Source organism: Mixophyes fleayi, chromosome 1 (genome assembly GCF_038048845.1).
Source record: "Mixophyes fleayi isolate aMixFle1 chromosome 1, aMixFle1.hap1, whole genome shotgun sequence".
Taxonomy (NCBI): Eukaryota; Metazoa; Chordata; class Amphibia; order Anura; family Limnodynastidae; genus Mixophyes; species Mixophyes fleayi.
Window position 1 is genome coordinate 180,315,519 of NC_134402.1, and position 25,269 is coordinate 180,340,787.

The following is a 25,269-nucleotide window of genomic DNA, read 5'->3' on the forward strand; positions in this document are numbered from 1 at the left end:
GCATGATTTCATGAAGCTTCCAGGAAAATGGCCTGCACACCTACAGGTGTCTATACACTAGCATGCTGTGTGTCTGGTAGCTCCTGTACTTTATAAATGTCAGGTTTTAAATTGCTTACATTTATGCTTAGATGCCAAGTGTCCTTAATTTTCAGGGATAGTCCCAGGTTTTAAAGATGTCACTGGACATTTTTGTACTTGGAAATGTCCCTATTTTCCAATATTGAACAACAGCACAATCAAATATCTCTGGATGTTAGATGCAGTTCTTGGTATGCATCTCTAGGCTTATGAATATTTAACCATAACATAATGGGGTTTATAGTGCTTCAAGGCTCTCATGTGACATGCTGCGCGATGCAGCATAGCTAAGTGACCCAGGAAACCATTTTAAATTGTTGGCAACTACGCATTAGGAAAAATCTACAGCTCAAATCAACACTAGGAGGTAAATTTATCAAGCTGCGAGTTTGAAAAAGTGGAGATGTTGCCTATAGCAACCATTCAGATTCTAGTTATCATTTATTTAGTGCATTCTACCATACTTGCCAACCTTTATAATCTTCTTTCCGGGAGATCCCAGGAAGGGGGGCGTGGTTAGGGGGTGGGGCACGGCGAATCACGCCATTTGGCACCACCCCCACGGCAAAAATGGCATTTTGTTGCGGGGGCCAAAATGACGCGATTCACCGCAAATCGCATAATTGTGACAGCAAGATGCTGTTTGCGGGATATTTGCCTGCTCTCCCGGGAGTCCGGGAGACTTACCCGAATTTTGGGAGTCTCCCGGACATTCCGGGAGAGTTGGCAAGTATGCATTCTACAAAATGGCAGCTAGAGTCTGATTGGATGCTATAGGCAGCCTGTCTACTTTTTCAAAGCCGCAGCTTGATAAATTTATCCCTGAGACAATGTTTCTCAAAGTATGTGCTGAAATATACTCGCAGGCATCCAAGCAATTTATGGGATGCCCAAAAGTAGTCACATCAGTTATAGACATCCTGAAACCTTTCGGGGGCCACAGTGTGTGTCCCTCTATACTTCAAAAGGGTCTCACATTACCCTTAATCGCAGTAACAAGTTAAAGAACACATTTAAACAGAGAAACAAGGAGACACCTATCTGTATAACATTTCAGCAGGTATTATAATCAAGCTATAACAAGAAACTTACAATAAAGCAGTAGGAGCTGGGGGCTGGAGGTGAAGGCTCAGAATGGCCTGTTGACCATCATGGAGCTACATTCTCATGAATATAGGTTAAGCCAACATGCCGGTGGCTGTCAACACAGTGTAGGTGTGCTAACACAGTGTGCTAGATAATGATAAAACAGGCTGTCTGTGAGTGAAAGTAACAAAATATAACCTTTCCCTTTGCATGAGTCACATTTTCTATTACAGTGCCATATGCAGAATTTCAAACTGATTGTAAATTGTAATGATTTATAATCAGGCAATATTTTTATGAGGCACTTTTTTTTCTGTCAACTTTGAAGTATTGTGGAACGATTCTTTTCCTAAATATGTTGTAAGTAGATAATTTATCTAATCAACTTTACAACTGACTACGCCCTACATGACAGCTTCTTGTGTTTCATCTTCATTGATCTGTAACTGGCGGTACATAACCTTATAATGTACATCTTAAATCTGAACTTCCTCTATGATCTAGGAAAGGTTTCTACATTGTTGTTTCATTTTGGAGAGAAATTAAACTTCCTCGGTTTTATTTTGCAATATGTTATGCTGAAAATGAGCATGTCAATCCATAATCACATACAGATCAGCCAGCTATCATATCAATATCATTAGCCAGAAACCCGCTCCCCTGATTAATGTATAGTGTTCTTTTCTGTGAGTGGGGTGACCCACTTTCCTTATAAATAATCTGTGTTCTGTGCAGGTTTATACATTTCATCCTGTGGCTTATAATACTTTTATCATACTATGGTTGTCATCACCTAGATTACTGCAGTCATATTTGTTACTTTATACAGATAGATTCACAGGCTCATGTAAAGTTGGACGCAATTTCCATCTAAAAGGCAGACGGAAATTACAATTGATGGTCTTCACTGTCATTTCATAACTTACACCAATGATTGAGCTACTGCAAGTTTCTCGTCTCCTGATAGTTTCATATGCGTCTTACTCTCAGTCTACATAAGTCACATTTGCTACAACACGCCCTTACACTCCCTCTCCTTCCCATGTTACACCTCTTCAATCGTAAGAGGCCGCAAGTGGCTGTAAGCGCATGATGCGGCTCAGTCTACATATGGTTATAAACATAACTATTGCTTTGTGGGGATGCACAGAAGTAAAAAAAAAAAAAAGCAGAATACATAGTATCTGCCTAAACCCTTAGATAAATATAAAGGTGGAGACTGTGAAGTAAATACCATATTTTGGATATTTTCGAAAGTAAGCTTCCTCTACAAATATGCTTTTTGCTGTAATTGGTATTATGTTCATTCTTAAAAATGACATGATAGTTAATTGTGACTAGCATGACTGCAGGTGGCTTTGAATCACAGATGCTATCGGTTTTACAGGAAATTTTAATTTTGCCTTTAAATTATTTTTGCATTTTGATGAGACTATTATTTGTGGATAGAATGGGTATTTTATTTTTTCATTTAGGAGTATAAATAAAGAGATTGATTGAATAATATAAATATTTTCCAGGAATTTTTTAACTTTTTAGCATACTCCATTAGCAGTTTATGTTTACTGTATATATGACTATCTGTATTCTTTACTTTTGTGCAGGAGTTTCTTTAAAGCCTTCTCACTCATTGGGGAAACTCAGGAAAGAGAGAGAGTCTTAATTCATTTCTCCAACAGATATTTTCAAAGTAACCCAAATACCTTGTGTTCGCCAGGTAAGCTCTTACATGTGACTACGTTGTGGGTGTATATTTGCTGATATTGGTATCTGGATGCACCATTCAATGGCTGCAGATCAATTACTTTTTATACCAAGGACTGTTCCATAGAGTTCCTCATGGGATGTGTAGCACTATGCCCAAAGGAAATTAAACATCTATAGGAATAATTGAACATTTTTATAACAGTAAGAGGGGAGGAATTATAACAAATTTCTATCTTATTGGCTATGTGATCAATCCACTGTTGGAGAAAACCTATACTTTATGTGCAAATGACGGAGACAGGACAATACAGTAGAACACTCCAGTGTGGAATATTCTCAACTCATTAGCTCTCATCCCATCAAATTATAAACTGGATTTTATCAACAGAGAAAGCCATAGTATATTTAATCTATGTTGTACATATACAATGTGTTCTTTAAATTACTATATTCAGTGTTACAGCATCAAGAATAAGAACTAGTCCATTGCACCTTTTCATAAATAAGGAAATGTACTCTGTTGTATAGTTTATACTAGTTTTAATTTGATGCCACATTATTAAATAAGGTTATATGAGGAACTATCAACAGTACTACTAGGTACAGTACATTCAGTTGACTTCCCTGTAAAAGCTATAAGGAATAATTGAGTTGGGAAAATAATAGTTGGTGTACAAATATATTGTATTGATGACTGTCACATGCATGATTTGATGCAGTATTTTATAGTCAGGCAAAAGAAGTAAATGAAAACGATGGAGATTATTAGTAACTGTTTGACACGGTGCATATTGAATTACTTAATAGAAGACACATTAATGAATCTACATGTATGTATTTCTGTATATGTTTCAGATGGTGTGCATTGTCTTACCTGTGCAATGATGCTTCTCAACACCGATCTGCATGGTCATGTAAGTATTTTCAGCATTCAAACCTCTTAGGCTGTCACAATTGCTTAATTAATAAGTCAAAAAGCCTTCAAACATTAGTATGCTAATTCATTAAACACAGAACAAAACACATCCAGATGAAGTGACAGCTGCTTATTAGTTCCTAGAGAATATCTAGAAGTAAATAGGCTTTGCTTCTGTGTGATTCCAGAGGATTAGGACAGCACAGATATAAATCTGTGCAGCAGAGTTAGAATGACTAGAAAAATGTGAGACATTAAAATGGGTCTGTGGGAATTCACATATGATTTTCAAGAATATGAGCAGACAGATATCAAATATAAATATGGGTTCTTATATGCTAGAATGTGCAAATTCATGCTTTGTAGACATTGTATAAATATGTATGTATGATACTATATTATGTTGTGATACAATATGTTAATAAGGGATTTCTTTGCCAGCTATATAATGTGTTTACTCCATTGTACTGTACTACAAACACTCCCAGCTGTTTTCTGCTCAAATCTGTTAATTTAGCAGAGGTTTATATTAGATGCTGTTTGGTTGGAATGGTTAGGATATGTTTTACCACCCCACTTATTAATTCACCCACATCTCACAATTTGCATCTCACACCTAGGGGTATATTTACTAAACTGCAGGTTTGAAAAAGTGGAGATGTTGCCTATAGCACCCAATCAGATTCTAGTTATCATTTATTTAGTGCATTCTACAGAATGACAGCTAGAATCAGATTGGTTGCTATAGGCAACATCTCCACTTTTTCAAACTCGCAGTTTAGTAAATATACACCCTAGGGTTTCCCCCTTCCCCCCCCCCCCACTCTAGTGCAATGTGATGACATTTAATAGTCTTAGTTTTGATAGGTCACTGTACGTACAGATATAGGCAATACAATGGCCTTTTCTGAGTGCAAAATTGCATGGGGGTCCATGTACACAGTGGTTTTGCACATGCAGAAGTAGAGTAAAGGGAGCAGAATTTATATAATATATTTCTATAATGTGCTGTATTAGGTCAAAATGGCAACAATTTTATGGTGAAATATGTCCTTCCTTTCAAAGAAGACCACACTCTTTCTTTTTTTTTTTTTTTATTGTGGCTATTTATTTTCTATTGCCACAAGAAAGAAAAGTCATGTTAGCTGCACACATCCTGCAACATCTGTTCGGCTTTTATAGTTTGTGTATGGCAGGAATGTGCTGTTTATAGAATAATGTGGATAATATATTACATATGTAAATACATGAATGGAAGGCTGCAGGGTACTTTAGTTACATGACCGTGGCCATTGCACATTCAGTGCCGCTTTTTATTTGTGGTCTTGCACTGTACCTAATTATTTATTAGTCTGTGCTCCCTTTTTGGCATTCCACAGTTTGTAAGCTTGCGAGCAGGGCCCTCTTACCTCTCTGTCTGTATGTATTACCCAGAATTGTTGTATAAATGTTTGTTCCCAATTGTAAAGCGCTACGGAATTTGCTGGCGCTATATAAATAAATGTTGATGATGATATGTAATGCATCAAATACTTCGTAAATCAACAAACATTTTGGCTAGAGAGGAAAAGAAACTAATTAAGTATCTTCTTTTTCTTCATCCGCGTGGATGTCTTATTGGACTTCATGTGTTACTTATAATCTCTAGGTGGTAAGTTGCATATTTTTATATCTCATGTGTATGTCTTGCATACATAACACAATGAATGTGCTAATTCATTTCACAAAATTTTACCTTTGACCTTCAAAATGCAGTTCAACTTTATGGCTGTTTAGAGACTTCAAGCAGCTGACAAAATAGCAGACTAATAAACTAATGGTTGTACTCTGCATTCCATAGTTCCCTGGAAGCTCCATCATGATTCCATCAAATACCTTTCAAGGGGGGAAAGGATTTTTTTGGGGTTTTTTTCGGAACTGCAGAATCTTACACACTTCTTTCAAAAACTATATTTTTTATTTTTTTGCAACTCATCCTATACTAAACTGAGCCTTAAATCTCAATACAACTTTTTTAGGAGTAGCAAAGTACCATTTAAATAGTAAATTATTACATACAGCCTTAAGGTTATCCCACAATAAACCCATAGAAATAGTTGTACCTATTCAAAATGCTTTAGAAATCACTTCATTTTCTGTTAATACTTATGGGAATATTTATCTAACCTTCTAAAAACTTGTGTTGCCCAAAAGCACAAATCTGGTTGATAGAATTGGTTGCTTAAGGCAACACCTCCACTTTTTGGAAGATTGGATAAATCTACCCCTTTTCACATAATCTCTGAAATGCTAACAAATGTAGCAAAGATTGTCCTTGGTGGTTTTACAATGATTAGTGCGCTGGGGTGATTAAGTTCAGTCAGCCATACAAAACACCGTATAGTAAAATATATTATTTATTTATTTATTGTCAGTTATTTATATAGTGGCAAAATATTCTGCAACTCTAAACAATCTGACAAATGTTTACTTATTCGTATCAGTCTCTGCCCCCATTGGAGCATGTCAGCCACACAATTACTGGGACCAATGTTATTGAGAAACCAGTTCATCTACAAGCATGTTTTTTTTGACTGGGGGAGAAGAGAAAACACACACATACACATAATAAAATAAAAAAAATGTTAGATATTATTCCCTGGGTTGTTAGGAAGCTGGAATACCTGTTAGAAAAGAAATAGAGCATATAACATGTAGAAATTCCGCAGAATAAACTTTGATTGTAAAATAGTTATATTATAGTGTATATACATGTATGTATGTATGTATATATATGTGTGTGTATGTATGTGTATGTATATATATATATATATATATATATATATATATATATATATATATATATTTATTAATAGTTATATATTTGAATGTCACTACCAAACCTCCTCAGTGCTGGTATGCAGTATTGGCTTGTGCTCCAACAAAAAAATACTGATTAGATGTTCCTTTTTATGAAGTTTGCTCTCTTGATGCAGCACACATTTCTTTGGCCTTCCTCAGTATTTTGATAAGGTTTAATCTGCATTCACCATAATGCATTCCAGGGCCTACTGTTTGTCTTGCTCATAAATATTTTATATCATTAACTCAGTTTTTATACTTTCAGCCATCCACACCATTCTACACGCAGTGAAAGTTAATTAGAAGAACATTGCACCACACTACCTGTGGTTGATTCCTACAACAGTGATAAAAGATTACTAGTATTACATATATTCTGTATATCATTTTTCTTATTTTACTCAGTAACCCACAACTAACTAAACCATGAGATTACAAAAAAACAAATGATTTGAGACCAATTTAATATTTTACCACAGTCCTTTACCATGTACCATTTAATTATGTTCCTAGTAATTTCTGCTTAAAGATTTCATAAAAGAACCAGTATCATTGATTTCATTGTTATACATACCATTCACAGTTGTGCCTTGCCCCCACCCCTCCTGCTGCATGCCACATGACCTACACTCTGTGTGTTATGCATGTGATCATATACTTTGCGGTTTGATGGCTTTATTTGAATTTCTTATGTTTTCTTTTGTCAATTTGAATATTTATACCTACTTATATCCGTATAACATTTTACATGTCAAAGCTTCACTGCCACTTTTGAAAAAAAATTACATCTGTTTGGTGGCTTTTTTACCTGTTGGTGTAATTTAGTAGGTAATTTTATATTTTTCCTTTGTATAGTGTAATTACAGACTTGGGTAACTTTGATTTGTGGCAGATTTCCCGTCTTAATTAATAGTAGCTGGGGCCGTGCAAGCGTGTTTTGCTCCCATCCCACTGAAGCACAGTATGTTGAGACTTGGCATCACTGAGCGGTATGGAAATGTCAAGATCCTGCTTAAATCTGAAGTCAAAAACAGATAAAAATATAAGTGTTATTTTCCACTTCTTAGAATGCATAATTGTTGTAACAAATGTTTAATTTGTAGAGATGATCTTTTGTGTCATATGGCTGCTCTTGGCAAACACTTATTCTAGGGCAATTTGTTAGTAGTGTGAATGAGAAGCTGCTTGGAAGAGGCCAATTAGTATGAATGTGTGGATGATTGTTGCAGTCTATCAGATGATTAAGGTAGTATTCGGCTATTTTCCAAAGAGTCACATTGATTATTAGTGATGTTCATTGAATCATACAGGAAACATTTTGCACCAGTATTCTGATTGATGAATATATTTTAGTTTAATTTATAAAAGAGCAACAGCTTGAGGTATATTAATTAGCAATGGATAGCAAAACCTAGTGATAAACAATGTCAAGCTGTTTGAAATCCATGGGTCATTTATCTGATTTTGCCTCACAACGTGATGAGCAGAAATAGATTTTAATATAAGTACAGTTATGTAACACTAGCAGCAATGATCCTAAATATGGGTCTGTATGTTAAAATGTATGTGCAGTGTATATAGTTACTGTATATTTCTCTTTGCTTCTGGTAATTGGCCACTGGAGGGCAGCAATGCTTTGTACTACACAAGTAAAACAAGAAAAAAACATTTTTTTTTTAAGAATGCTGAAGATATTTGTAAAAATGAGTTTGATTTTTAGCTGATATTTGGTGCATAAACATAATACTAGGAATAGGCTGGAAAAATTGTACACAACTTTTGGAATTGAGATTGCTGTGTGGAATGTATATACAGGGGAGCATCAGTAATGAGGTGAAGTAAGTACCTCACCTTTGGTGTACCGTTTCTTACATGTCGTGTATCAGAGTTTCCTGAGCTCCAGAACCCTGAGAACCGGCAGATAAAAGTCATTGTATCTATTGCATATCTTCTCACCTAATGGAGCTGCTCATCCTCTTTGCCTCTGCTACATTACTACAATACTGTTTTGCCTCTGCTACTATACTGTTCTAACTCCTAAGTGCCAATTTATCGGTGGCCAACTAGAAGCCAGCACTGCTCACAACACCATTAGTGGCAGACGCAGAGTCATGTCACTTTTTAGTAGTGAGTAGTATCCAGTTCTGCTGATTACTACTATTGTCTATTTTACTTATAGCAAATGCTGTCAAATTATTTACTGGGGATAGCTACTACTGGAATATTATGGGCATATCTATGCTGGCACATTACGGGCTTATCTATTGCTGGCATATTACTGCCATATGTCCTGCTGGTATATTTTTGAATACAGCTACTCCTATAATATTACTGGACATATATCATGCTTGCATTTTACTGGTATATATACTGCTGGTGTATTGCTTTGTCTTACTTTGTGCTTACTATTAGGCATATCTGCCACTGGTATACTATTGAGCATTACTACTTTTGTAGTTATTGCTGAGCATATCTTCTGCTGACATATGACAAGGCATCATTAGAGTTCTTACCTACTGGTGTCACATTAAACTCCAGGTAACCCCAGTATCACTGGTTAACATGCTCTGGCACTTGTAGCAGGAGTGGGGAGACAGGCAGTGTAGGACATATAATTGACCCCAATGCATCCACATGCAGTACATGCAAGTAAATGAGTCCGTGTCAATCATTTACCCAAAAGCTAATAAAAGCATGCATTTTGACCCCAGTGAGCAAGGGTTAGTGCTTACATAATAATATGCATTGCTACTACTATGCATAATAATGGTTATTACTATTATAAATATTAATGGAAATGATTACTGTTAGAATATTACAGGCTCTGGACATATTACTAGACAAATTACTTGGAATAACTCAAGACATAGTAAAAGGCATTAATTCTGCTGTACGTATTACTGGGCATTCTAATGGATATTACTCTTATTATTTAGCATTACTACTGCTGAAAATATTGGGTATGTAACTACTACTGCAGGGCATATTAATGGGCATATCACTACTACTGGTAATAATATACATTAATCATAAAATCTGTATTCCGTACTTGACACAACAATGGAATCTATATTGGATAGCAGTAATTTCACATTTCACCAGGGAGCAGAGAGGCTAGAAGCAGTACTGTGCATCTACTCAAAGCCCAACACACATACATAGTAGTGATTCTAGCATTTCTGACCCCTAAGGTCAAATGTAAAATTTGGCCCTACTTTCCAAAATCATATATATTTATTATTTGCAATAGTAAAATACATTAAGATTAATACTTAACAGCAAACAACACAATGTGAACCAAAATGATTTTGCTGCATCCAGTCTTTCTCAGTTTTTCTTAATGAAATTGTGGATTTTCTTGTGGAGAAGACTCAGCTGCTATCCAACAGGTTTAATTATAGGCGTCTTACAAACACAAGTCATGCAGTAATAACAAAACAAGTCATCAAAATGCCTTTTAAAGCTTCTTGTCTAGGCCTCCATGAGAGAAAATAATTAGATTACCTGAAAGTAAGAATGACACACTGGGTGCTTTCAGCAGAGGATGTGACATCAACCTGCACTGTCTAGTCCAAAATTAAAGAGATTGCTTCATTAACTCTCCAAATTGAAACTGGATGCCCATTAGATCATGCTGCAAACATATAACAAATCACAAAAATATACAAAGCACTGTACTCATTATTTACCTTACCTTATTTCACTGTCTGTGGAGATACTAGTAGCAAATAATCTGTAAGCAAAGCCATAAAAGGCATTGAAAATGTGCCTCCCTGTCCCAAATACTTTTGTCCAGGGACGCTGTAGGTTTTTGGCATAAGCAGGAGAGCTGTGGATAGGATAACATCATCAAACAAGGAAGGATTGTCCACACACACATTTCGAAATGGTGAATGATGATTTAATTTAATCTCTTAGATTCAACCAGAATGTGACAGTCTATATATTATTTGCTGACTTAATGCACACACGAGGATTGGTAGGCGCTAATCTATACATAATAGCACCTGCATTGGTCACACTGAAGGGTATTCTTAGAAACACTGTTTACAGCATCTGAGCTATCCCAACTGGCGGTCTGTAAAGACAAATGATGTCTGTGATGACAAGCTACATGTCCATGTCTAAAATTTAAAATTACCACTATGCAATCATTAAATTGTTACATGCTTATTATTTCAGTAATTACAAGAGAAATAGAATAGTCACAGCTATTGAAGTTAAGATATCTCCAAACACTCCATATCCCTCATGGAAAAGTGTGGTCATGCGGGACCCTAGTATAAAATATAGTTTAGGCTCTTTGAGGAATCTTGGAACTATACTTATCTCTTCCTTATATAGAGCTTTCTGTACCTCAATAAACCCCCTTACTATTAAAAATATTTGCAATGGGTGAACTATATAGGGGATATCTTAGAGGAAATATGGAGAGTGGCATAGAGTGCTCCATAAGAGATATCAATCAAAGCCAGAAACAGAATTATTTAAACCTTGATTCTCCAGAGATCCTGCATGTGCCCTACACAGATTTTCGATAGAGGTATTTTTGACACTTCCAAATGCTCTACATGTGTTAAAGATGAGGGTTTCTTCATACACCTGTTTTTTACTTGCCATCATATTAAACACTTCTGGTCATGGATTAATGTATATATTAACTCAATGAACTCCTTCCTCATAGAAGTGAACCATCTTATTTGTCTGCTGGGTATGTTAAACCTGGAGATGAACATTGGCTTAACTAATACTAATACACTCTACTCCTTGAGGGCCCTGTATTGTGGATTAGCTAGCGCAACTCCCAGCAGACCTATTGGCAATACTTTAATGCTAAAACCAAAATGTTAGCATATTCTTTGAGTGAACTAGTGAACCTACTTAAAATGTTGAGTAACACTGCATGTCCCCCTGATCACTTCTTTTATGGGTTTTGTGTGAGACTTAAGGGATGGACCCCTGGAGCTTTAATCATCTTGGGTCTGATTCATCAAGGAAAGAAAATGCAGATTTTGTTAGTGTAATCCACAAATTTGATCTGCACATGCCCATAACCGGAATATACACTAAGCAGCGTTCCATTCATCTGCGTACATAAAGGACACTTACTACTGCTTCTGGGAGGGCAGGGATGGAGCATGCGGCCATAGTCAATCTGAAGTAAAGGCGTGTCAAACTCAAGCGCATACAGCCAAGTCCAAATGAAGCTTTGGTCATCTCAAAGTTACTTATTTTTCTGCCAGATCTCTTGTTCCAGCTACAGGACTAGTCTAAGTCCTGACCACTAGTGATGACAGTCACGTATGCATGCTATATATATCTATATATCTATGCATCACTTTTTTAACTGTTTTATCATTATTGCCTATATTATTAACAGGTGGCATTGATTAAATTATGTTTTTCACTGTGCGTTTTCTTGCACATTTTTTCCCACATATGTATTGGACATATACAGTCGAATTCATCACCGCATGTATCTTGAGATCCGCTCCTTGTTGAATTCGGCCGCGCATATGCCCGAATTCTGTGCTTTGTAAAACAAACGAACGTTGTGCTCAGTATGCAGCGTATATACCTTTGGTTGTGTATTTTCATCATCATACATGCAGGTTGATACTTCGTCGTGCTCAGCTTCCAAACTATGTCACTATGGCCTTGTATTTTACCATTGTTAGGCATTCAAATATGTATATGTATTATGATGTAATCTGTTTTTTTGTATTGCATTGGGTTATGGAAAAAATAAGGTATGCACTTTCTCCTTTAATAATTTAAAAAAAAATAAAAAAATTAAAACAAATACTAAACTGTCCATTGATATTAATCTCTACAAATCGCTTTGTCTATCCTGGCCAAGAGTAGGTTAATAAAGAAGGAGGGTAGTAATGTGAATTACTACTGACTGTCATATTACTGTTGAACTAATGAAGCAAAGGTAAGAAGTACCATGCTGCTAGTTCTGTTGGTGTCAAATGCTTTAGGCTGAGTTTGCAATTTAACCAGTGATCAGTTTGCAAATGCATATGTACTTGGCTGTAAGAATGTGTCATGTTACATTAGTAATGGTCTGCTCTCCAGGTAATGTGTTGATGCCATTAAACCCTTGCTGTGTCTTTGCTAATTTCACTTGGGCTTTCACAAGCTCCTTTAATACATGCCTTTTGGCATCCTCAAATTTTGGACCTGTGAGTCCAAACAGCCTTGATATATATAAAGCTACCCTGCAAAGGTTTTATAATGGGTATATATGAGTCTCAAATAAAGAACAATTTTCTACACAATACTGTAATTTTCTTGTTGGACTTTCAGAGTTTCAATAAACAAAAACAATCACAGTAATTAGCATTTGGCTGCAGAATTTTGCATGCATCTCTAGCAAAACGTGGCTTTAAGTGTACTTTTTGGAACCCAGAGCTGAATGAATTAACACTTCACATCCCAGCTCTGTTTCTGAAATATAAATTCTGCAAAATTTGCAGATACAGTGCAGACTGTCTCACTGTACTATCTACATATCTACCGAACATCTGTAATGAATTTAGATGCAAACACATAAACAATTTAGTATATCAGCCACAACATTAACTCCGCCTGCCTAATGTAGTGCAGGTCCCCCTCACGCCGCCAAAACAGCTCTGACCTGTTGAGACACGGACTCCACAAGACCTCTGATTGTGTCCTGTGATATCTGGCACCAAGATGTTCGCAGCAGATCGTTTAAGTCCAGTTAGTTGCAAGGTGGAGCCTCCATGACTCGGACTTGTTGTTTTTCCAGCACATCCCACAGATGCTCAATTGGGTTGAGATCTGGGGAATTTGGAGCCCAAATCAACACCTTGAACTCTGTCAAGTTCCTCAAACCATTCCTGATCAATTTTTGTAGCGTGGCAGGGCACATTCTCCTGCTGAAAGAGGCCACTGCCATCAGGGAATACTGTTGCCATGAAGGGGTGTATTTGGTCTGCAACAATATTTAGGTAGGTGGTATATGTCAAAGTAATATCCACATGAATGCCAGGACCCCAGGTTTTGCAGCAGAACATTGCCCAGACCATCACACTGCTGCCGCTGGCTTGCCTTCTTTTTATAGTGCATCCTGGTGGCATTTCTTCACCAGGTAAACCACGCACACAGGCATCCACATGGGCACTCTGACCTGTCTGTGGCTGCACAGCCCCATATGCAACAACCAAATATATAGAAAAAGAAGGCACTTGTTCTCTGTCTAATATATATGACTAACCAACCAATTGACAATAAACAACAATTTATTTATTAAACATATCACATACAACATAATAAGTTTTACAAACAAAGTAACATATAATAATCCACTCTTTGTTCTGGAAAACACTTGACACTTCAAAAATCAAGCTCTTATTAACTAAAATCCAACAGTGCACACAACGGATAATAGATAGATTGCTGCACAGGTATAAGACACATGTCTAGTGGAAATTAGAGCACTAAAAGTCAAGATTCCAATAATGTCAAAGTAAATACTGTGTGCCAATATTTGAAGAAAAGAAGAAAAAGTTTATCCACTATTTTAACTCAATTAATCCAGAACTTTGCCTTCATGCCTCTTATAAATGAAAAATCAATTAAATTGATAATCAGACTTGAGACTCCTCTCCTTAGTGTGACAAGTAGTGTCAACAACGGAGAGCTCCAGCTCTCACTTGTAGATCTCCATAAATACCAATCTCCACGATCTGTCTCTTATACTGACAGCTTGTGTCAGATAATTTTCAAAGCCGTCTGATTTTACTTGCAGCTCACCACGGCTAAACATCTTTAGAAGTGGCCCTTTGATCAAACAGCATGTACTGACTTCCGCATTCAGGTCATAAATTATAGCAGTATCAGTTTTACAACGCAGCAGCCAAAGTCTTACTTGCAGCAATATGCAGGAGAAGTGATTCCATGTCATTAATGTAATTCTCTTGCCAGAAACATTGCCCAGAGCATCACACTGCCTCTGCTGGCTTGCCTTCTTCCCATAGTGCATCCTAGTCCCATTTCTTCCCCAAGTTAACCAGGCATATGGGCACCCACATGATGTAAAAGAAAATGTGATTCCTCATACCAGGCCACTTTCTTCCATTGCTCCACAGTCATCCAGTTCAGTTGCAATGCACTGTGTGTTCTGTGCCTTTCTATCATATCCTGCACTAACCTTTTTAGCAATTTACGCTAGAGTAGCTCTTCTGTGAGATTGGACCAGACGGGCTGATCTTCGCTCCCGACATGCATTAATGAATCCTGGGCACCCATAAGCCTGTCACCAGTTGTCCTTCTTTTTTCCACTTTTGGTAGGTCATAACAACTGCATACCGGGAACACCCAACAAGACTTACTGTTTGGGAGATGCTCTGACCCAGTTGTCAAGCTATCATAGTTTGGCCCTTGTCAAAGTTGCTCAGATCCTTATACTTGCCCATTTTTCCTGCTACAAACACATCAACTTCAAGAACTGACTGTTCACTTGCAGTCTAATATACCCCAGCCCTTAACAGGTGCCATTGTAACAAGATAATCAATGTTATTCACTTCACTTGTCACTTGTTTGCAGCTAATCAGCGTATATATAAAACAATATATAAATGATGACAGCAGCACTCACTCTTATCTTGCAGAGATCTGGTGCACTTTTGGCCTCTGGGCTTCAGATAACACCAAGAGTATATTTACCAAACTCAAATCAGATTCTAGTAAGCATTTATTTAGTACATTCTACAAAATGAAAGCTATAATCTGATTGGTTGCTATAGGCAACATCTCCACTTTTTCAAACCTGCAGTTTAGTAAATATAGCCCCAAGGTTGAAACAGTTTATGACAATATCGAAGCAGCAGATTGTAGCATGAACTGGTCATATTCAATAAAATTTTGAACTGGTTGAGTATTTCGAGCATCTCTAGTTAGAATGCATATAAACGATTAGTATTGTATATCTACCCACTTCTTGCATTTATTGTGGACTGCATAAAGCAAAGTATACTCATCGTTTCTGAAACAAACAATGTGACACCAGCTAAACCTTACATCCACTATGTCCTTTAAATCTTTGTGCTTTACCGGGTGCCTGTTTTGCCAAGTGCCTGATTATGGACTAATTCTGCTCAGTGTACCAACATGACCTACCAGAAAGGACAAATGGCAAATATGTACAGCACATTTAAGAATAGTAACCCAATCCGGAATTCTTATTGTTCTGTTTAATCACACTTTATACATGATGAATGTTCCTTCCTCAAAAATATGTTTTCCCAGGCATATTATTTTGTTAGATGTCAAAGTACTGAAATGTATCCAATGATTTATTGCAGGTAAAGGTTTGATTAGTCAAGGTCAGGCCATCTGTCTTGTTCTGTGTTAAACGACAATCACAGAGGACGGTCTGATTGTAATTATTATGAATTTTATCTTACAGATATCTTAGGGCAGGCATTTCCAGTTGTTGTTAAAATGAAACTCCCATCATGTTGTATCTATGGTAGAACCTATAGTCTACCCTCAACTGTAGTGCTACACTGAGTATGCCTGTCTTAACAGAGTGCTGAATTTATTTTCCTTTCACATACATTTACAATGTTGCAAAATTGTCTGAAGTTTTGGTGCAGTCCATCGACAGTAATCTGATGTGTTTGGTGGCTTTACGAATATTGTTAATCTCTGAAAAAATATATTTGAATGTTTGCACTCTAATCCACGCATATTTTATCTATTTCTTTACAGCAAGTGTGAAACCTCGTTCTAGGAATAATGAAATCTCCCAAAACAGTTAGGGGATAATTTGGTACCTTGGATAAGGCACAGAATAACCTTTAACCTACATAAACATTTTTTTATATGGTTAGATATTAGTAGGGCACTTACATTTTTAATTATGTTTAACTATTCCATGTGTATGTTTGAATTAATATAAGCATTTACTTCCTTATATTTCTTATGGAAGCTGTGTAATAAGGTCATAGTAAGTTATTAAAGGGCTGTCAAAATGAGAAATATGATGTCTTCATTGGCAGTTCATGCTTCCTTTTTGAATTATAACTACAACACATACGCAGGAGACCATTTACGAAGGGAAAATGGATGTGGTTGAGCTTCTTTGATTGCGCTGTGTGCCTCTTTTTAGGTACAAAACGAGTTTTAGGGAACTATTTTTTAATGTGTCCACAATCCCTGCGATAAGTAGGATTTCTTATCACAGTGAAAAAATATCTTATCGTTGGCATTTGAGCAAAAAACACAGGAGCGCTAAAATGTAGCTTATTGCTTGGCCGGTGTAGTTTTCTTAGTTGTATGCTGAAGTGAGTCAGCTAGCCTGAGATAAATATGTTTTCACCAGTGGTGTCTCTTGGTGAAAACAGCGATAATGCCTGTTTTCACCTTCACTCTCGAAACTATGCCCCATCATTTGGCAGAGCAGGATTATTGAAATCGGATAAATACGTGGAGAAGAAACACTTTTTGGGCCGTATCTGCAATTTCCACTCCACAGAAGGACTTTTGCACTAGCTCATAGCTGATGAAGATGGTATCTCAACCTATAATTTTCATGTGACACATTTTGTACCTTTCAGTTGTAATTCAGCGAAGTAGTGTTTTGCTTGGCAGAAAAGAAAGCTTCATACACAAAAAATTGTCCCAAATATTAATGACAGTACTGATGTGCGCTTACTCATCTTTCATTTAAGACACAAGTTAGGCTGGACTTTGATATGGTGTTAGACTTTGGCCTCTTTTCCCGCCATAGCAGTGAAAGAATCCCTGCACCTTAGGACTAGTACCCCTACTTAAGTCACTAGGCCACTAGTGATCGTCACACTGCTTTATAGTGGTCACACAGGCACATTTTAGTCTATGTTTAAGGCACCGAGTCTTAACGCTCCAAAGTGAAACCTTCTATGAGTAATGAAGCGAGAATGTCACATTTATATAATGCTATGGGCAGCATTTTGGATAAGTGTTTAAAGACCTAAATGAAAATGCTCTCCCATTGAAAGTCATTACAATTGCGCAAACCCTCTGACACCTTTCCCACACCTGTGTGACACCATCCTTAAAATATAATGTTGTTAAATGTAAATGTGATTAAGCAAAACTCTGGTAAAGATAACCTATAATATATATGATTATCAAAAACTGTGCTTTCCAAAAACTATGTGTCATTTCAAAATCATAGTGCCTGGATATTAAAATGACAAATTATTTTTTGAACTTTTTGGTAGGAGATTTATGTACATATATTTTCTTATTTTTGTACATTTTTCCTGAGTCTGTTAAATAAAACACCATAAACCCGAGATCATGTACCTATTGCAACCAAAATTCTTTAAACAGTTTTGATTAGAAATTGCATTCTCAGTTCCCTCCGCATAAAAATCTCCTAGGTACGGTAAAAACAAAGATCTTGCAGAAACATTTGCCATCGTAAAGGTCAAACACACAATCCAGCAAATAAAGATAGAGAGGACAAATATACAAAAACAAATGTTGAGGGAGACATAAACTAGCCGAGACCTTAAAAGTTAAAATCAAGGTAATACTCACCATAGACTAGCAAATCACCAGAAAGTATAATGGTTTAGTAGTCTGTTAAACTGTAGATGAAACAAATGGATCCAGGGGAGTAATTTGATTACACAGTCCAAATCCTATTCAACCATTAAGATGCTTTATTCAACAGCTCAAATAAAATCTGCCTTACAGTTGGTTTGCTCACATTTGTTTTGATGGTTCAGTTTGTAGTTGTACATTTGTCATTGCATTCTGTATAATAGGGTATAAGCATAGAAAGTTAGTTGGGGAATAATATTGATTTTTGTTTTTGAAAACACTCCGTGCAAACACATAATTTTCTGTAGGCAATTCATTTCATATTACAGTATCTGTAAACATCATCCGTCCTGTGAATTTAATGTCACATGTCCTATGTCTTTTTTAATTAATGCAGGTACAAAGAAATATATCATTGTAATGTTTGACCTTCCATTTTTCAGAATATTGGAAAGAAGATGAGCTGTCAGGAATTCATTGCCAATCTCCAAGGGGTGAATGAAGGCAAAGATTTCCCACGGGGACTTCTCAAGGTGAGTCCAGCTATATACAAGCATTCTCAGTCTTCGCACTATATGAGTTAGATCATCATGTCATCAATTTCATGAAAAAAATATGCATCTCTGCTTTATTACATATTATGTTCTCTAATTTTAGACATGATATTAGCTTCTTATTAATTTGGGTTACAGATTATTTTTGCTGATTTTGCTCTCTATTGTATGAACCTTTATGCAGTCGATTTATATATTAAATGTTAGAGGATCGTGGATTTTGTCTTCTAAAACTAGTTTGCCAGATTCTTTCTTGAGATGCAATATCCGTAATATAAAGTAAAAACCCACTACAAGCAAACACACATAGATCATAGGAGCCATATGCCACAGCTAATAACCACACACCCTTGCCAATGTGATCATTGGCCAACTGGATTCTCTGTTGTCCATAATTTTTTTGATCCTGTCCAATGATTGTTTAGGATGAAGCCACACATACTAGTATGTCAGGCCAATTTGATAGATGACTACTCAAATAAGGAGAAGTAACTTGTGGAAAATGTCATTTATGTAGCAGCCTATCAGTCTGCATCACCCACTGGGTTTTTAGAGTGCCACACATTGCTCTTCCTGTATTAGCCGACTTTGACCTAATCATTGTAGAGCAGGTTGCATTGCTCAACCATGTGACAAACCATAGAAGTAGTCTAACTAAACAATGAGTAGCAATAGAGAGACTTTTAGGCAATGCTCCTTGTGAAAATGATTAAAATAAGCCTTTGTCAAAGAAGTGACTTCCAATGATACAGAACTTCCACTACCCAATATAAGTCTATTAATAGCCCCACCAAAGCCATTTTAAAGTGGCAAGCGCAAGTGTTCTACCACTTAGATGGTAGTGCAGCTTTAAGATATGACTTTTACTGTTTGTGATGAAGGTGGTATTAAATACTATCCCACTTTGTTTTGCAACAAAGTTACAGTGGCGAAGTCAGAATAAGTCGAAAGTTTTGCCTTCGCAATTGATAAATGGAAGGTTTTGGCTTTATTTATTCATTATGTTTAGTATGCAGAATGCTCTATCAACTTTATATCTTATTTTATGTATTATTTATTGTTTTAACCTTCAAAATATTTACTATATACTATTTTTTTGTACTGCATTTCAATTTCAGCCATGGCTGAGTGTGAAAATGCTGTGGCAGTTGCCAAGGGATCAAGGATCTATCAGTGTGCCATTGAGCTAAACCTTCTTTTTCTTTTTATAACACAACTTTGGCGTATCTAGAAATTGTAGTACTGGCAGGTCGACTAGGAGGTATACTAAACTGCGGGTTTGAAAAAGTGGAGATGTTGCCTATAGCAATGAATCAGATTCCGGTTATCAGTTATTTAGTACAGTCTACAAAATGACAGCTAGAATCTGATTGGTTGCTACAGGCAATTGCTCCACTTTTTCAAACCCACAGTTTAGTAAATGTACCCAAAGGTCTTGAACTTAAGGGAAGCTTTGATTTGAACGTTGGTGATTCTGCCGATTGAACTTGCTGTGTCAGCTGACAATGTTTACTTCCGCAATATACATGTTCTCTAGGGTTTTAATGCTGAAAGTAATTATTTTTGGCTGCAGCTGGGGCATTAGATGTATATCTAGTGTGTACAAATTCCTAGCTAACTAGTGTTGTAAAAAGAAAAAAGGGGTAAGCAATTCTATCCATAAACCTTAAAATTGTAGATTTTGGTTTGCTCTTCTGCATTTTCTGCCTTGGCCAATTGTTGGCAGAACTAACAAATGGTAAAACTTAGCAATCCTTTGAGGCATTAAGGGAGTGATTTAGAGTTGAACATAAAAATTTCCATTTGCATATGCATCATTAGGTTTCCAAATCTGTGTTTGTTAGATATGTGCAATTTTAACTGAAATCTTTACCCGTCTTGTGTAGGCGCAGAGTTAATACTTGAACCTATTTCAAAGATGTGTGTAAAACACCTGAAAGAGGGGTGCTTAACACGCATCAGCATGTCTTTTCTGTACTGCAGCACTTTTTAGCTCAAAATCAAAATATTTCTGCAAGTAATCAAATTGTGAGTAATGCACAAAATTACAATTCCCTAACGCAATTGCATCCAGTTCTTAATCACTCCCTAATTTGACTATTTTCACTACTGCTATCTAAGTGCTCTAGAAGATGTCAGGTTCTATGATTCATATCTGCTGGACCTGCTCTAAAGTCCACAATATCAGAGATAAATATCTAACTTTGTCTACATACCCACAAGTGTGTAAAATGCATTTTTTTTAATGCTAGTGAAAATGCATAATAACATTATGTGCATTCAATATACCATAATTGATATGTATTTTTTACTTTAAGGATGGATGTGTGGAAACATGGATAATGCAAATAGTGTTCTGAAAAATACACTGCAATGCAAAGTAAACACAGGTTAAAAAAATGGTATGGTATCCCTTGGGAAACTGATTTTTAGTGTCAGATGCATTTATATGTGTTTAACTTGCATTAAAAATACATAGAAATACCAGAGGGTATTTACCTGATGTTAAGTGAGTTTTAGCACATTTAAACCCCCATAATTCAGCTTTTCCCCTAAATTTCTATGTGGATTATCTGGTCCAAAGCGAAATAAGGATTATAATCACATGTAGACATGCATTCTCATTGCAGCCTGTTTCTATGTAGTCTCATCCCTGATTTGGCTTGTAGTTCTCCAATATACAGTATAAATAACCTAGATATTATGGGATACTTAAAGTGGTTTACCCATATTTGAAATGTCAGCAATAATTGCCTAACCCATATATACTCTTTATTCCTTCTGCCCTCCTTTTCCTCCTGCACTGCTACTATAATATGGACTCATTTTTTGTTACTTTTTGGTACTATGGAATAACTACGGTATATTTATTAGAATGTATTATTTGCATATTTATATGAAAAACATATACTGTGATAAGCATAGTTCATAAGGATATAATCCACAAGAAGTTATACAGTAAATGAAATTGTAAATGTATACGTTTATGTATATTGTACAATGGTTCAGCACTCACTTGAAGAGTCATTTTGGGGATTTTTTTTTACAACCGTGTCTTGTATGCACACTAAAATGAGATTTCTATAGGACAGTTTATTGCTCAGATCAATAAACTGGACTTCATTATACAGTAAGTGCATATTGTATTTATTTTTATGCCTGAAACATACATCACTCAGCTGTAACAAGCCATAAATTGCATGTTCCAAAGCCTGTGCTTCCTTCTAAATTAGCTTTCATGCTTTGTGATAGTCCTGCTACATAACAAGGTTTTCACTTTAATGGTTAGTGTTCCTCCCTTCTATAGTTAAACTCCCAAATGAAGAGTCACAAGGATAGTTGAGTGAAATTGCTGGGATGTGTCATGCAATGGAGTCTCGCTGTAGAACAGGCCATTTTCTGGCGATTCAATACAGGAGTTCCTACTTATATCAGCTTTGTGTATTTATTATATATGTATAATCGCCTGAAAATATTATCTGTGTGTGTTATTTGTCAGATGAGATTAGATGCATCACGTTTTTGTTAATTATGTCCTGATATGTAAAAACATAGATTTGAAAGAGACTCTATTTTCATTTCACATCATACACAGGGCCGTCTTTCCCATTGGGCACAATGGGCAGGTGCCCGGGGGCCCTGCAGCCCAGGCGGGCCCGTCGGAGGCAGCAAAAAAAACCAAAACCTGAAAAAAAAGAAGAAAATACTTACCTTGCTGTCAGCTGGCGATCCGGCTCCCTCCATGGTCTCTTCCTCTGTCGCGCTCGGAATGCATGTCGGGCGTGACGTCATCATGCCCGCCCTACATCCACTGCGTATATATAGGGGCCCCGGTGCACTGCTGTGCCCGGGGGCCCAAAATGTTGATAAGAGGGCCCTGATCATACACGACATCTGTCTAGAGATTTTGTTTTCGTGTTCTGCAATCTTTGCAGCGGTTAATAAAAAGTAAAAGTAAGATAAAAAAAACAATGTGCAACCTTAATTTTTTAGATAATCTGTCATCATTTGTGGATTGTAGATATTGGGTGCTTACCTTGGAGACTAGTCTCTACTATTATGGAGAGTTAAAATCCCTATTCTAAGAAACTAGTCCATGAACACTTTTACAAATTCATATATGTTCACCACACATTCTGATACAAGCTTTTGTCACACTTTGTGAAGTCGTTTCTGCAGTGGTGTATGCCCCACAGTTTGTACATATTGACTAGACCAAGATATGTATTGCTAGCATTGTTGATTTGTGTGTGCTCCAATTTGGTCCATTCTGGTGCTGTCTGACTTGCGGTGTACAGCCCATGTTTATTACCCCAGGAATCAATGTTTCAATGCCCTGGATTTCAATGTACCAAACACAGGCCAAACATACTTGTGCAAACAGGTCCTTTTTATACATTTTACAGTCAAAGAAAACATATGATTTCTCTTTTAATTTTTGTGCCTATAGTGACATTTAACCACCTAGTGAATAGGTTTTATTGCAATGTATGGATTATGTGTCATTTTACTTCCTCAGTGCATATAGTAGGTTTGTTATTAATTAATGCAGATATGCAGAGGAAAAATGTCATTTACATCCATATGCTTTACAGAGCAGGCACAGGAAAATAAAGTGGAGATAAACAGTACTGTTAAAGGACCAATACATCTGCAAATATTTTCCTGTTTTGAATCTCACTAGAATACCTATATCATACTTGCCAACTTTTCTTTGCTCCCCTCCAGGAAATCCCAGAGGGGAGCAAAGGGAGCGGGAGGAGCAAGGGAGGGTGCTTTGTTAAGCCCCGCCCTTGTCATTGCATGGCAAGGGTGGGGCTTAACAAAGTAAATCGCGTCATTAAGCCCTTCCTCCGGGACTTCTCCCGGGGTAGGCAAGAATGACCTATATTACCCTTGTCTCAGTTTCTTCCTTTGTGGTGGGGCATCACTGAGTGGTCTTGCCGGATAAATATGTTTTACCATAGTAACAAGGCACTTATGGCAGATGGCTGCTGTGTGAGGTAAAGCATCAAATAATATATGAATATGGATTTCCTTTAAATCCTATTTTTATATAGACACTTTATGCAGTTATGATAATGTCGTATTAGCAAGGTTTCAAATATTGCTGAATTTTGCACTTTGTTAATCTGTTATGTTTTTCCTGTATGAGCTCCAGACATTGTATACAGTACAAATATTTTTGCTATCGCATGAAACTACAGACTGTTCCAGGAATAACATACTGCTATTTAAATTTCCTAACACATTCACGTATGGACTGAAAAAAACATATGGTTGAACTAAATTATTTATCATCCGATCTTTTGAAGTATCTTTCCTACATTAAGAAGCTTGTACATGGTATAAGCTGTATCCACTGTAAATCATGATAGTGATAGAACTGCACCATTGGTGTTTTGTATGTTTTGATCATACCATTAAACTTATATGTTGTGTATATAAACTGTTAATCATACACCATGAGTGGTGTGCTCACTGAAAATAAAGAGATTAATCCAGTTAATAGCACTTAATTTAGTGAATAAGGCTTTTTAAAAACATTACTTTTTTCTCCTTTTGCTGTTATAAGACTATTATTTAAAGCATATTTAACATACCTTTGAACAATACATTTTATATACAGTGTAGTGGTAGAAAGTTGATATGAAGTCAGAAGTCATTATGATGTTGATGCAAACCACATTGTTGTGACTACAGTATTCCTAGAGGACATTAATTGTACCTCTTTATATCATGAATTTTCCAATACATATGTTTTGTTATTGAAATTGTTAATTGCTTAGTTTCTGGATATTCAGACTTCTGATTGACATGACCCAACTGGAAATGGTTGCTTTTAATGTATGTGTTTGATTTTGCAGACTGAGCAGAGGACAACTTAAAGAAATTGTGTGTTAGTGGTCTATTTCATCAGAATGATGCAAAATCTATCTGATTAGATTTTAATCTTGAGCGTGCAGAGAGTTCACATTGCTTATTTCATATTATAACTTTATGTTGTAACCATTGTGTGTCTGTTTAATCTCCTCATTGTTCATTGCTGCAGAATACGTAGGCACTAGAAATAAGTCAACCGCTATTTTACCTAACCTCTTAATCCGTTCACCTCTCAGTTCACTGTCCGGAATAGAGATGACAGTGTTCTGATTACTATAATATGCAAACAATGTGTTCCAAAAAATAGAATTAAGCAGGTGTTCCTTGATTATATTATCAATTAGCAGTGGCAACCAAGAGCAAGATGAAAAGCCTGATCCATGAAGTACCTTGAGTTCAGCATTTAATCAGGCAGACAAATTATCTTCATTTGTCCAACATAACATTTGTATTAGTATTAATTTGCAAACTGCAATATTATAAAATATTGTTATAAAAATGAGCCATTTGGGCAGACATACCTCAAAGTATACACAGTGGAGGTCATTTACCAAGGGCAAAACAGCGGCTCCATAGCGCAAAGAAAGCTTTGGACCCTGTGCTCTTTGAGTTGCCCAAATGCACCTAGATTTC

At 36.5% G+C, this 25,269-nt stretch overlaps 1 protein-coding gene across 5 annotated transcripts in view; it reads left to right on the forward strand.

Moving 5' to 3' along the window:
* Nucleotides 1-25,269, forward strand: part of PSD3 (pleckstrin and Sec7 domain containing 3) — a 444,956-nt gene that overhangs the window by 284,662 nt on the left and 135,025 nt on the right. For all 5 annotated transcript variants that reach the window (XM_075204582.1, XM_075204583.1, XM_075204584.1 and 2 more), the window contains 3 exons: nucleotides 2,772-2,884; nucleotides 3,730-3,788; nucleotides 18,643-18,732. In XM_075204582.1, the coding sequence (XP_075060683.1) occupies nucleotides 2,772-2,884; nucleotides 3,730-3,788; nucleotides 18,643-18,732 (262 nt within the window). The remainder of the gene's footprint in view (nucleotides 1-2,771; nucleotides 2,885-3,729; nucleotides 3,789-18,642; nucleotides 18,733-25,269) is intronic.